Below are 14,825 nucleotides of genomic sequence, written 5' to 3'. Positions count from 1 at the left end.
GTAATTGTTACCTGCAGTCATGTTGCTTTTGTTGATGATGTACATTTGGTATTGAACTATTAAATAATATCACAAATAATGTTATTCTTATTATTTGCCGTTTCCCCACAAATTCAAATATAATACTTGTAAAGTTTCTTTTGGCCGTGAGTATATGTTTGAGAAAAAGGTAGCAGCCACAAATATATGATTACAAATGTCAAACCTTGCTGAGAATTCGGGTGATAGTTTTCGCAATGTGAGATTTGATTTCTGCCAGTTCCAATGATGCATCAAACGGAATTACAACCTGTGTTGGATTCTTGGGTACCAAACTCTCAAACAATGGCTGGAAGTACAAAATGTCATAAACAATATTTAAGGAGCCTCATAAAATAGACAATGATAAAGTTTGTTTTGTTTAATGACATTACTACAGCACACGGATTTAAAATTAAATCATCAGCTGTTGGATGTCAAACATTTGATAATGCCGACATTTATTCTTAGGCAAAATATATACATATCAGTCAGTCTTTGGTCAGTCCAAAGTTCCAAGATTTATGTGGGTGTGTGGGTGTGGGTGTTTTGGGGTATTTTCTAAAAGCATGGATTGGGATTGGACAGAATGTGTGTGTGTGTGTGTGTGTGTGTGTGTGTGTGTGTATATATTTATATATATATTTATGTTGTCCTCATCTGCCCTGGGCCCTCCTCAGTGGCCATGGTGGGCCCTCATTAGCTTTCGAACCCTAAAGGCTTTCCATTACATCACCATATAGCCATTCATTTCAACTTATTTTCGTGCTTATATCCAATTAAGATTTAAGCATGCTGTCCTGGGCACACACCTCAGCTCTCTGGGCTGTCTATCCAGGACAGTGGGTTAGTTGTTAGTTGGTTAGTGGGTAGTGAGAGAGAAGAGGGTGTAGTGGCCTTACACTTACCCATTGAGCCCTGAAGAACTCACTCTAGGTTGGAGCCGGTATCAGGCTGCAAACCCTGTACTTACCGGCCTATAGTCCGATGGCTTAACCACTGCGCCACCGAGGCCAGTCATATAGGCAAGGCAACTTTAATGACTTCGATCTTGTCAATAATGACTTCATTTTGGCTCCAAATTTCATTGTGCATCACAATATTAATATATATATTATTATATATCAGGCATTATTTGTGGTATAGATCCGCCTTGGACCCTGCTCACTGGTCCTGGTGACCCCTCATTTGCATTGGTACCCTAAATGCTTTCCAACACATCACCTTGTAGCTTAGGCAATTTTAATGACTTCAACTTTGTCCCTAAATGAAGCATTACAAAACAAGTTGAAAAAATATATGTGGGACAGATGGACAAACAACCAGACAAATGGACAGATCGATGGAGATGAAACCTATAGAAGCCCTTTGGTTGGACCGGTAGAGGTCTGATAAAAAATATTAATACAATCAACATTTTACAACAAGCAATTGAGAATAGATCAACAACTTGATTTCTTCTTGTGAAACACCATTATTTTATTTTATTTAGATTTTTATTTACAATTTAGGTCATCATCAAATGCACATTTAATGAAGTATGGGATCAATTCTGCTCCAGACTATCTTTATTTTGAACACATACATTGTTATATGGAATCTCAGTAACAGCAACGTTCCAGTTGTCCAGTGTCCAGCTGGTGATATGATGTAGAATCTCACGCTGACTGAGTGACTTGGACTTGAGGTATTCAGAAAAACTTGTTTTCATCTTGTCGTGGGGAACGACCAACACGTGCCCCTGGAGGTGTTCTTCAACCTGTTCAGCTGTAGAAGAATCAACTAGTGTTTAGTAACACCCCAGCTTCAACAATATATCATCTATTGGGTGCCAAGCAGAGTTAATTAAGGATTGTCTGTTATTTCTTTTCCATTCATCAGGGTATAAAAAACCCACAACATCCACAAACTGTGTGAATTAGCGAAGCCATTCTCACATAAGTTTGCAGATGATTTAAAAGAAATAACAGACAATACTTATAATTAAATTTGAAACATACTTACTAATAATAACACTAAAAGTTCATATTTTATTTTGTTTTCTTTTTCTTAAGATAAAGTGTCAATATAAAGTGACGTCATCAGATATGACGTTCCCAGACGTTATTTTTACATTTAATGAGGAATGAACAAACTTGCATTGCAATGGCTGGACCAATGGGATGATGTTAAACTGTAATGAATGTAACAGAAATTTAATTATTACCCATAAGGTTAAAAATATTTTGGTACATATCAGTGTTACATCCCACTAGAACGTCTAGTGGGACTAACACAATATACATATATACATCATACAATGACGTCAATGATTGGCACACTACAACCTTACTGGAGCATCAACCAAATGAGATTATTGATATAAATTAAGATCAATTATGGGTAATAAATAGGATATTAAACTAGCTGCCATTTCATATTGTATTTATGTCCCTCATTAAATAATTTTTATTGTCACTTGCTAAAGCTCATGATAATTGAAAATTATTTCACTTGGGACAAAAACATGATACAATGGAAGCGTGTTTAATATCCTATAATTATTTACCTATATAAAAGAATTAACTGGATGAATGGTTGACATTACATCTGTAGAAGATACATGCAATGAAAGAAGATAGATGCATTGTTGAATGATAGATTAGAATGATTTACAGTCAACGGACGAGCTCCGAAAAGGAATCTCTTGAACAAGGCTTTTTATCTGAATTCGGTCTACTATTTTGTTTTTATTTATATTGTTTTAATGTAGTTTAGGGGTGACATACAAATAACTCAGCGATGCAAAGCTAAATGGCTTAAGAACATCAAACAATTTTTTTTCTTCTGATTTTTGGAAAAAATATTTCAAACTAAAACCTGTTTTATTTTTTTAACATGATTTTTTAACGCAGCCAATTCCGGTTGTCAACCCTTGATATATTTTAATGTATTTACTTTTGACATCAATCAGCAGAGGACATCCTCTGGTCAGGCTGCCCAAGTTCAAGTGTGTCACAGACGTCGCCATGGCAGAGACCTGAACTGACATGGCAGCCAGTTTGAGGGCAGACAACCCACAGTCAGTTACCTTCGTACACCCATCAATCTGTATCTGTAACAATGAACATTGATAACAAGACTTTATTACACACATCTGCTGAAATAAAAATTAGAACCAAAACCATTAAATTATAAAACAAAATTAACTAAAAATAGGTTTTGCTAATTAATTTTTATGACATAGATATATATCAGTTTTACAAATCTTCTTAATCAATCTTAGAGAGGAAACTCACTACATTGTTCCATTAGTAACAACGGATCTTTTATAAGCACCATTCCACAGATCGGATAACACATACCACGGCCTTTGATATACCAGTGCTTTACCACTGGGATACGTCCCACCAAACCTGCCAAGGAAATCCAGTTTAAGGGATGTGTTCTCACATTGTAATAGAAGCACATTATTATTAAATCAGGCATATATCGTCTGGGTTCAATGGGTAGCAAGATCGATGATCCTCAGTGATCTCAGATTTTTCCCATCCCAACCAGTGCCCCAAAACCGCTACGTCAAAGGCATAGGCGTCGGAAGTGGGAGAGGGCCACATTCACTAACACCCCAATCTCTAAAATAATACTATCTCATGGTCCATTCCTTGATGTGGTGAGGTAGCTTGCATGTCTCAATGACTCGGAGAGCTATGCCAGCTGGAGCATCAGCTCCTGGTAGGGTCACCCAAGCTGAACTGGTCAAAGGGTAGAGACTAGACTAATACGGACTGGACAGACAGAGGACGTGAGTCAAGAAAGACAACTGTCTAGGAGAAGCAAACTCCAAAATCAAAACTGGGCTGGAAAGGCTCAGAATCCTAGTAAGGGACTCTCCTAGGAGATGGAAAACTCCAAACTCAAACCAAGTCCACTGAAGTCAGATTACAGAAGCTATGCATCAGCATTAGCATGGAAACTGAATGGAAATGTCTGTACATACACCAAACTCTATGATCATCTAAAATAATACAGAGCCCACTCTCTCATCTGAATGTTAATAAATACATCACTGGTCTCTTTAGTTACTTATGAAGAACCATGGTATGTGCTATTCTGTCTGTATGAAAGTGCATATAAGATGTTCCTTACTGTTATTCAGTAACAAAAGGCTAGATAGCACTAGTAGGTTTCTGCTCTCACTATCTTCGCCAAATATCAAAAGTAATATAAGCCTATTTTTAACACTACATAACAATACTTTAAAATGTGCTCAACATCATTAATATTTTTTTTCTCTCATTCCAGTGGAAGGTAAACAATTACTGTATTGAGATCTGGAGAATATTTGACAATTTCAGCCAGCCATCCAATCCCGACATCCGTGAGCAAGGAACAGCATCGCAGATCAACCTTTTTGAGCCGGCTCCCGTATGTGGCATCCTTCTTGACCTGAATTGGTGGGAGGGAAAAAGAACAATAATTTTAATTTCTATACCAGATTAAGCAATAACCATCAAGATTTAAATATGATACTAACGTACATAAAAATTAGACACTGTCATGCATTTTAGTCATTTAGGGGTTTTCAAAATCATAAGTTACAAATATTTTCAAAAGTCTAGATTCAAAGTAGTCTTTCAATATGAACAAAATGTAAATATTTTATGTATTTTTATAACAAAAAGTATGGAATACTTTAGCTAAATAAGATAATAGTAATGATCAAAGTGACTGGCATCCTTTTTTTAAAATCTTGGTAAATTTATTTTGCAACCTACATTTTACCCTTGCTGACCTAGCACTTACAATTTCTGACGAAAACAAAAGCAAAATAAATTACTACTGATCAAACAATGAGATGTTGATACCATCATGTTGAGAAAAGAAACCACTTCTCTTCTTCAGCAATTATTGCTTCAAATAAGTAAAAAATCATGCTGCATACATGTTGAAACTGGGGAGACCAGGGGAGTATTCCTCTCCCAACTCTAAAGATTATACATCAGCCCCCACACACCCCATATACGGCTCGTACTTGATTATCAAATTAAAAATATACGTAGGTGTGCACAGTTGTTTGGTGGCATAAAACAATTTTCTGAAATTTATGTGTTGTTGTGGGGTGGGTTTTTTTTTAATATCTCAAAAACTGATTTGTCAATGATTCATATCAACTAACAAACAGACTGTTTAATTCATATTTAGTGATTACTGTTTGAAATGAGACTAAAACTAAGTAATATTATGATTGTTTTTATAATATCTTCTTCTTAAAAACCATACCCGAGTAAGATACACGTCTCTCCAGACTTTGAGCACAGCATCGGTACAGTATCCTGGCGTACTTGTATCAAAACTTAGATCGAGCTCTGCCTTCTTATTCTCTTCCAGCTGTTGCTAAAAACAAAAATAAAATGTTCTATTGGAGCCAGGTTTTATTTCCACTTTTCTAGTTTCACAAGTCTCCGGAAATTAAAAGTTTGCATAAACTATTTATGGTTTGTGCAAAAGAAATTATATGAAACTCATTTCATGTCCTAAATTTAATGCATGAATGAACAAAATGATATTTCCACCTATAGAGCTCCACTATTTAATTTTCAATTGTAGATAATAATTATATTAATTTGTAAAGACCAGCTAATGTTAATTTTTTATTAATTTATCAACAAATTCAAAACTTCCACACTATTTCTCTTAGTTTGAGAGGACTGCCCCAGAGAATAATAGTACCAAGTTTCAGAACTATTTGATCAAAACTCTAGAAGAAAACAGACTTTTAAATTTTAAATTTTAAATTTTTTAAATTTAATAATAATTCACAATTTCCAAAATATATCTCTCATAATTTATGAAGCCTGCTCCTAAGAATACTTATACTAAGTTTCAGAACCATCCACTCAAAACTCTAGAAAAAGACATAGTTTTAAATTTTCATCATTAAATTTTTATTTAAACTTTTTTAATTTAATAATAATTTAAAAAATTAAATTCCACATTTTCAAAATATCTCTCTATTAGATCATGAACACTGACACTGATAATACTTATACTAGGTTTAAGTACTATCCAATCAAAAGTAGAAGATAGACTTTTAACTTAAATGTAAAATTTCTATTTAAAATGTTTTTATTTAATAAAAATTCAGAAATTCAAAATTTCCTAAAATCTCCCTATTAGTTTGTGTAAAATTATCCAGAGAATCATAGTACCAAGTTGCAGAACTATCTGATGAAAAGTGTATAAGAAGATAGACGTTTACATTTTCAGTGTTAACTTTCTATAATTTAACTTTTAAAATTTAATAAAAATTTAAAAACTTAAAAATATTTCTCTGTTAGTTTGTTAACGAATGTACTGTTACCTGAACAACCAAAATTAATAAGCAAAACAAACAAAACAAAAGCAAAGAAAAAAAAACATTCTGAGATAAACAAACTTGATCATAAAGAAAAACTTTAGAAAGAATACTTTAAATTTCTGAAGCGGGACAGCTCCGAGAAAGAATGTCTCATCTTCGAGGTCTGCCCACATCTGTTTAGCCTCACCTGAAAAACAAATCATAATTGCAGCCTACAGTGCCAGAACGTAACGACAGGAATGTCTGTGTAATAACACCTCTGTACCTTTTATAATCATGGCTATTTGGTCACTAATATATAGTGGGATTTAGCTTGCCTGAGATGCTTGGGTTGTAGGTTCAAACTCCCTCAGTGGATCCACTCATTGACTGGGTTTTAACACATTCCAACTAGTGCATGCCCCATGACTAGTATATCAAAAGCTGTGGTATGAATATCCTGACTATCGGAATGGCCATATGAAAGATCCTTTCATGCTAATGGGGAAAAGGTAGTTGGTTTTTCCAAAGACTACATGTCATAATTACCAAATATTTGACTTCCATAAAAAGTTTCTTTTGTTTAACGACACCACAAGAACACAGTGATTTATTAATCATTGGCTATTGGAAGTCAAACCCCCTTCATAGTCCATTCCTTGACGTGGTGAGGGGGCTTTTATGTCTCAGTGACCCAGAGAGCTATGAAAGCAGGAGCATTGGCTTCTGTTAGGGACACCCAAGCTGGACTGATCAATAGGTAGAGGCTAGACTGATATGGACTAAGGGTGAGGTAACCTTAACAGAAACCTCAAGTGCTGAAGTGAAAGGTATTGGGCCGCACAGCGCACTCTAATAGACCACAATACCATGCATCAACAGCTATTATGACTACATTTCTGCACAATAATGACGTGATGGCACAAGAAGTGATCTACAGAGAACCATATCATTCATAGTCACTGCTGGCCTCGACGTGTAGTCAACAAGCGAACGAAAAGAAGAAGAAGGAGGTCAAACATTTGGTCATTTTGACACATATGTAGAGAGGAAAACCGCTACATTTTCTATTAATAGCAAGGAATCTTTATATGCACCATCCCACAGACAGGATAGCACATACCATGGCCTTTGATATACTAGTTGTGATGTACTGGTTGGAACTAGAAACATGTTTCACTTCTATAGCCAATGATTAATGAATTGATGTGCTCTAGTAGTGTTATTAAACAAAACAAACTAATAACACATGATTAGTTTGACACATGGTTAAGAGTAGGAATGCTAAAGCAAGGCTTTTGGACTGGTGTGCATATTCAACGATACATAATGCACATTATTGCTTAATATCAACAAGTATAATCGTATAGTTAATTAATAAAACGGTTAAATGTGACGGCTATTATATGTAATGGGTGCAGCCATTTTGTACCATCCCAGTGAATACGCCCTCTGGTGAGTTGGTGGTTACGTAATACCTAACGTGTCACGTCAGGAATTAGCCTTCGAACTGAAAAAACAAAACATACCTGATTTTTGCGGATGCATAGCAATGTTCTGTAATAATATCTATCCCAGTAACACAGCAACGTGTATATGTGGTTTATTTTTCAATACAAAATAAACCACCATTGTCAAAGTGTTGAAATAACTGTATTATATTTTGTATATAAATTAACCCACGTACTGAAATAATAGTCAGAGTGTTTTCTTGCTTAATTGGTATTTTCTTTCCGTGGCCTGTACCTGTGGTTCTTGATTGGCAGGTGTATATTTAGACGGTCCCTAGACAGTGTCTAGACACACTAAAAAGGCGTGCCTCTTTTATTAAGATCACAGGGTATTGTGTGATAACTTCAAATCGTAATGGACTTTACCAGCTTTATTACTGTAAGTAATTCTGTAAAACCCTTGATTGAGTAGACTTTCCCCATCTAAAATCATAAAACTGACCAATTACGTAGTCCCAGAGAAAAGAAAATTATCACTTGGGTATCGTGATTGGTCGTTTTTGCCCGAACGTATCCTACCAATAGGCCTAATAATATGCATTTTTCTTTGGATTTTTTAAAAGAAAAAAATACTATAACTCCATTTCATTATATTGATGCAAACTGAAATATATTTAGTTAAATAGTTTATTAAACTATCAAGTCATTTATGTTGAGAAGTTGGACCTGAGCTGACGTCACTTCGCCCCAAGCTATAACACCGGATGTCACAAAAACGAAACAAAATGGCTGCCCCCAGTTAGCAGGAATAATCACGGGTTTTTATTAATTCTAAAATTATACATTTTTCAAATGTTAAAGTGTCAGTATATGTTGGTGATCTGGGTATGCATCTTTCCAATACATAAGGCTCTTGTTGGAGTTTAATCTACCTTTAAGAGTACTTATAAAAAGTATGACAATTTTAAAGTTGTTGGAACAAATTACTCTTCAAGGAAATATGAAAAGGACACAATGAGACAATAATAATTAGTTTTTAAAATTTCCATTCCCTTTACATTTTTGGTGTTGCTGAGATTTGTTTTTATGAATAAAGGTAGAAAACTACTCACCATCAGCCATCTTGCTTTTACAGCTGTTTACACAGACATTGCATTTCAGTCACCCAACAAATCAGCCGCAAGAGAAACAAACCTGAAAATACATAACCTTAATAGTGTGTTGTCCTGATTTAAGAATAGCAAACCAAGTCAAAGAATACATTGATATTGGTATATTGAATGGATGGATGTATGAATGAATGGATGGATGGATGGATGGATGGATGGATGGATGGATGGATGGATGGATGGATGGATGGATGGATGGATGGATGGATGGATGGATGGATGGATGGATGGATGGATGGATCAATCAATCAACCAATTAATCAATCAATCAATCAATGTTTAACACCCCAGAACAAAAATACACATCGGCTATTGCTGTTACAAAAGGCATGGCATACTGTAGATCCTAAAATTAACGCGCCCCTAAATTAATGTGATTGACGGTGGGCAAAATGCAACATGAAATTAATGCAAATGGCCTCCCTTTGAAATATTAACAACACACGTCTGTATACTTTTCCCTTAAATCAGCCGTCTTCAATGAGATCAACTCACCAACAGATCAGTGTACACATCAATTAATCTGCCGAGTCCCAGATGTTTTTGGTGAGATCAACTTCAAGCATATTTTTGCAGCAATCATTTACGTAATATGTATAGTTACCTAAATCTGGTTAAACATTAATTACCATTACATGTACCATTACAACTGAGAACAGCAATTTCATAATAAAAGAACAATTCACCCAGTGCAGGGCTTCTAGATTATGGTAGCCCCACTCCCATGGCTAGAGATATTCAGTTTTAGGCTAGTAAATAACTATTATAACTAGCCCAACGGCTAGTGAAACAAAAATATCTTGTCAAATGCTGCATTTAAGTCTTATTTTGTAAATATAAATATCCTGTCCCTCTTCCCACCCCGAATATAATGGTTTTTAAGCTCTATTTCCCTCTTTAGGCGATTTATCTGATTATTACTACATGTATGTAAAGTAGGGCTAGTGAATTTTTAATCATGGCTAGTATATTTTTAAAATCACTGATTCCATGGCTAGTTGATTTTTATAAAATTCTTGAAGCTCTGCAGTGGTATGACGACAAATTTGCAGCAAACAGTAAAAACAAAGAAACGGTCGACCTCAGTATTAGTGTGTTCAAACCCATTCATGCACGATGGATCGTGTCGGCTTTTGACAGGGTGGCCAAAGACCTGCAATTATCACATGCAGCTGTCATATTGCTGGACTATAGGACAATTAGTCTGTCTCGTCTACGGTGAATTGTTTTCCAATTGTGTTTTATAAATATGTTAGAATTTTAATCTTTGTTTGTTTTTGTTTTAATAATTTGGGACACACAGACAAAACCTAGAAATAAATGCATCATATTATTAATGCAAATAACACAAACTCACATTTTTCGCATTAATATTAGGATCGCATTAATTTCAGGATCTACAGTATTGTACGTAATTCTAATACCTTTCTCATTATACCTGTACACATTGTATCAGTGTAATTAGTGATAGTCTACCGGCCTCGGTGGCGTGATGGTTAGGCCATCAGTCTACAGGCTGGTAGGTACTGGGTTCGGATCCCAGTCGAGGCATGGGATTTTTAATCCAGATACCAACTCCAAACCCTGAGTGAGTGCTCCGCAAAGCTCAATGGGTAGGTGTAAATCACTTGCACCGACCAGTGATCCATAATTGGTTCAACAAAGGCCATGGTTTGTGCTATCCTGCCTGTGTGAAGTGCAAATAAAAGATCCCTTGCTGCCTTCGTAAAAGAGTAGCCTATGTGGCAACTGCAGGTTTCCTCTAAAAAACAGTGTCAGAATGACCATATATTTGATGTCCAATAGCCGATGATAAGATAAAAAAAATCAATGTGCTCTAGCGGCGTCGTTAAATAAAACAAACTTTACTCTTTTTTTTAGTGATAGTCTTACCAAGGTTATTTTGTCTATTTTAGTCCAATGTATTATCTACCTGCAAATATACTCTGGAGAAAATTGCTATTAATTTAGATACTTTCTGATTTAATATTATATAATCAGTAATTAAAATTACCTTAATTAAATAGTTTAATTTTGTTTTAATATAATTAATAATTGCTTTTAATAAACATTGGCAAAACAAAAAAGTCAACCATAATATGTGTGTGTGTGCATGCATGTGTGTGTGTGTGTGTCTGTCTGTATATGTGTGTGTGTGTTTGTGTGTATCTGTGTGTGTGCGTGTATCAATCTGATTATAATTAGCTCTACTGGGTCTACCCTGGTAGATCTAACAGCATTGCGTGGACTCCCATATCCAGGTGACATTTCATCTATAAATAACAATTCAACTATTGACCAATTACACTTCACCGTTTATAGCATTACTCGAGAACATACAAATTCTAAAAATATCGGGCGAGACTATTTATGCAATAGGCGAACTTGTTGATCTATTTCAACATTAAAAAGCAGGGGCATAAGTGCAGTAATAAACTCTGGATTGTATACTAGTACAAACAGATTTTATGGCTATACACAGTTGGGCTTTTTTCGTCTTGAAACAAATTTTATATAAAATTTTATATTGAAATTAGTTTCCGGCATAGGCCTACTTTGTAATTCATCCGAATCATTTCGTATACCCTCGGCATAATCCAGAATGTTTTCAAATTCTTTTCAAATCACTGGCATGATTTTGCAAGTAAGGTTTTGATTGGTCGAATGAAAGGTCAACTGGACATGAGCTCCAACGGGCTGCTGTTAGATCCACATGTAATAGTGGAGCTAATTTTAATTAGATTGTGCATGGGTGTATGTGTGTGTGTGTGTGTGTGTGTGTGTCTGTTGGTCTGTATATGTGTATTTATGTGGGTGTTTGTGCCTATGTGCATGCATGCGTGATTGTATGCATTGGTAAAGCTTGCAGTACAGTAAAGCCTTTCTGTCACAAAATAATTTGAGGGTACAAAATAAAAAAAACACAGACCATAAATGCCCCTACTATAGTCCGTCCCATTTTCCTATAATTATTTTTTTATAAATAATTTCAGTTTGGTTTAAATAATGAAATTTAAGTTTGAAAATTTTTAAATAAAAGTGTTTTGGAAATAACAAAAACAATACTTTTGTGCAATTTAAAAAATAATCGGCTCAGAAATAACTTGTAGTAAATTCCATAGTATGAAAAAAGTCATTTCATGTGGGAAGGACTATAGGTGGTTACAAGTTTGAAATGTTTTGAAATTAACAACTGCATTACATGTGCTTTGTCAAATTTTAAACAGTAGTTCTCTTACTATCATTTAGGGACTACTGGACTGCAGGGTGGTGACAGCTTATGCATTGTTGAACCGTGGCTATGGTGCAATATAGGTGTTTTACTTTCAGTAAAATGTTCAACATTACACTTCTATACAAGTCACTTGATGATGAGATGTTTGTAGATATATATAGAGAGAGAGACAGATCGTTCCGATAGTTTAATCATATTTTCTCTGACATTTATATTGACAAAATATACTACCCTTTTCTGGTGCAGAGTGGCCTAATCCACTCCCCCCCCCACCCCCCAAAAAAACTACTTGGGTTTGAAAGGGGGGGGGGCGACATTCAGTCTTAATGACAGATTTTCTAACAAAAATTATGTTGTTAAGTACTAGATTTTTTTTTTTTTATTCTATACCACTATAAATACCATCGACCTCCCAAACTGTGTTCACCTAGCGACAAAAACATGAATACGATATTTACTGAAATGTTTTATTTTTAAGGCCACTACATGAAACAATATATGTTTCTTAACTATGCACAGTTGACAAACACTTTGTTTAATATTTTTTTAAACGGAAAAATTCAGTTTGTCAAACGTTCTGGTCCGATTCTTAAATAACACAATTTATACACATGATTTGGCCTTGTTGATCTGGAACGTGAGTTCATGTGACACGCACAAAATGTTAATTCATCTTTCTCAATTTTAAGTCAATTTCTACGAGTCATGTGGACCCGATTTATGGTAATTTTAAGGAATAAACAAAATTAACTTAGTAAAATTAATGGTTTTATGGGTTTGTAAAGTTTTGTCTTTAGATACTTACTCGTCTGAACTTTATTGTCAATAAAAATATCATAGACAAACCTCACAATTGAACGACAAGCAGACGGCAACAAATCGGATGTTGATTGCACGGTTCGTGCATGAGAAAACAAACTGAACAGTGTTGGAAGCATAACGCATTTAGGAATATTGACGATATATTATGTTATATAATTAAAAGATAACAATTAACCTGACAAGTCACACTGGCCTCGGTGGCGTAGTGGTTAAGCCATCGACTACAGGCCGGTAGGTACAGGGTTCGCAGCCCGGTATCGGCTCCAACCCAGAGCGAGTTCTAAAGGGCTCAATGGGTAGGTGCAAGGCCACTACACCCTCTTCTCTCTCACTAACCACTAACCAACTAACAACTAACCCACAGATAGCTGAGGTGTGTGCCCAGGACAGCGTGCTTGACCTTTAATTGGATATAAGCACGAAAATAAGTTGAAATGACAAGTCACCGTTGACTGACTATGCTAAGGTAGAGTTCTTCTGTATGGACTTCTGAGTCGCTCTTGTATTGCTATTGTAATATTCAGTAATAGAAATACCGCCAGTAGAGCTAAACATAATTAATACATACATGTGTTGAACTATCGAAAATAAGTTATCGTTGGAAACACAACAGCAGTAATATTAATCTCGAAAAAGAGTGTCGCCATTCCTGGCAATCATGTCAATGCATTTTACTCAGATAAATAAACACTTGTATCTTCACAAAATATTGCATTTATTAGAGAAAAAGGAACATAAATTAAATTAAACTTACATTTTTGATGACAACAGTCCAAGTTGCCAAATATATAGTCTCGATAACACTATTCCATTTAAACTAGTTTTAGTTCTGAAACATTTCGTTCAAGTAATCGAGTTCGCGCACCTTTATTTTCGTTTGTTTATTAGTTTCCACAGTAACAGTGAATACATTAATAAACATGTGTTCAGCAATATTGACTGCTGTAGGGCTGTTGCAAAATCATCAGGGGATCCGCCCACAATCCAATCTAATTAAATTTAGCTCCACTATTAGGCCTACATGTGGTAGACCAGTAGAGCTAATTTTAATCAGATTGCCCACAATCCACAATTTTTTATTTATTTTTCAATCTAGTATAGTACTTAGTATACATGTATTTTCTTTGCCAGTGTTTCAATGTATTGCTGAGGGCCTAGTGGAAGATTAGCTTGTGCTAAACCTGTCACCCTCATTAAATAAAGTTATTATTATTATTATTATTATTATTATTATTATTATTATTATTATTAAGAAAGTTGCAGCAGACACTAAACATAACGTAATAATAGATCCATGTCTCCCGCCTCCCCTATCATGCATATGCGGTAAACATAAATTAAAGCTGTAGTCTGTAAATAATCAATCTAATTAAAATTAGCTCCACTATTACATGTGGATCTAAAGACAGCCAGTTGGAGCTCATGTCCACCAATCAAAACCTTACTTGCAGAATCCTGCCAGTAATTTAAAAATAATTTGAAAACATTCCGAATTATCCTGAGGATATACGACATATTTCGTGTGAATTACGAATGCCTTAAAACATGGGGTTTTTTTATAAAATAAATAATTTGTAATGTAAAACTGAAGACTGATTTAGTTTTTTTAAATTTTATAAATAAATAAATAATTTTTAATGTAAAATTGAAGACTGATAACCCACCCGATACGTATTGGTATGGTTCGCTGTACTGCGGCCACTAAAATAGACTCGCCCGATATTTTTAGAATTTGTATGCTCCCAAATAACGTTAAAGTGTGTTTGGTCAATATTTAAATTATTATTTACAGACGAAATGTTACCTGGACA

The 14,825-nt window shown here is 34.9% G+C and overlaps 1 protein-coding gene across 1 annotated transcript in view; it reads right to left on the bottom strand.

The window, feature by feature from the left end:
* LOC121374371 overlaps nucleotides 1–13,876 on the bottom strand; it is a 129,877-nt gene extending 116,001 nt beyond the window's left edge. The window contains exons 1-8 of the mRNA XM_041501473.1: nucleotides 13,769–13,876; nucleotides 8,901–8,982; nucleotides 6,469–6,545; nucleotides 5,281–5,394; nucleotides 4,321–4,446; nucleotides 2,956–3,112; nucleotides 1,568–1,785; nucleotides 206–328 (exon numbers count right to left, since the gene is read on the bottom strand). Coding sequence (XP_041357407.1) covers nucleotides 206–328; nucleotides 1,568–1,785; nucleotides 2,956–3,112; nucleotides 4,321–4,446; nucleotides 5,281–5,394; nucleotides 6,469–6,545; nucleotides 8,901–8,910 — 825 coding nt within the window. The 5' untranslated portion in view covers nucleotides 8,911–8,982; nucleotides 13,769–13,876. The remainder of the gene's footprint in view (nucleotides 1–205; nucleotides 329–1,567; nucleotides 1,786–2,955; nucleotides 3,113–4,320; nucleotides 4,447–5,280; nucleotides 5,395–6,468; nucleotides 6,546–8,900; nucleotides 8,983–13,768) is intronic.
* Between the last annotated feature and the right edge of the window lie 949 nt (nucleotides 13,877–14,825).

The sequence above is a fragment of the Gigantopelta aegis genome, chromosome 6, assembly GCF_016097555.1.
Source record: "Gigantopelta aegis isolate Gae_Host chromosome 6, Gae_host_genome, whole genome shotgun sequence".
Lineage (NCBI taxonomy): Eukaryota > Metazoa > Mollusca > Gastropoda > Neomphalida > Peltospiridae > Gigantopelta > Gigantopelta aegis.
This window is presented reverse-complemented; position numbering and strand designations above follow the sequence as displayed.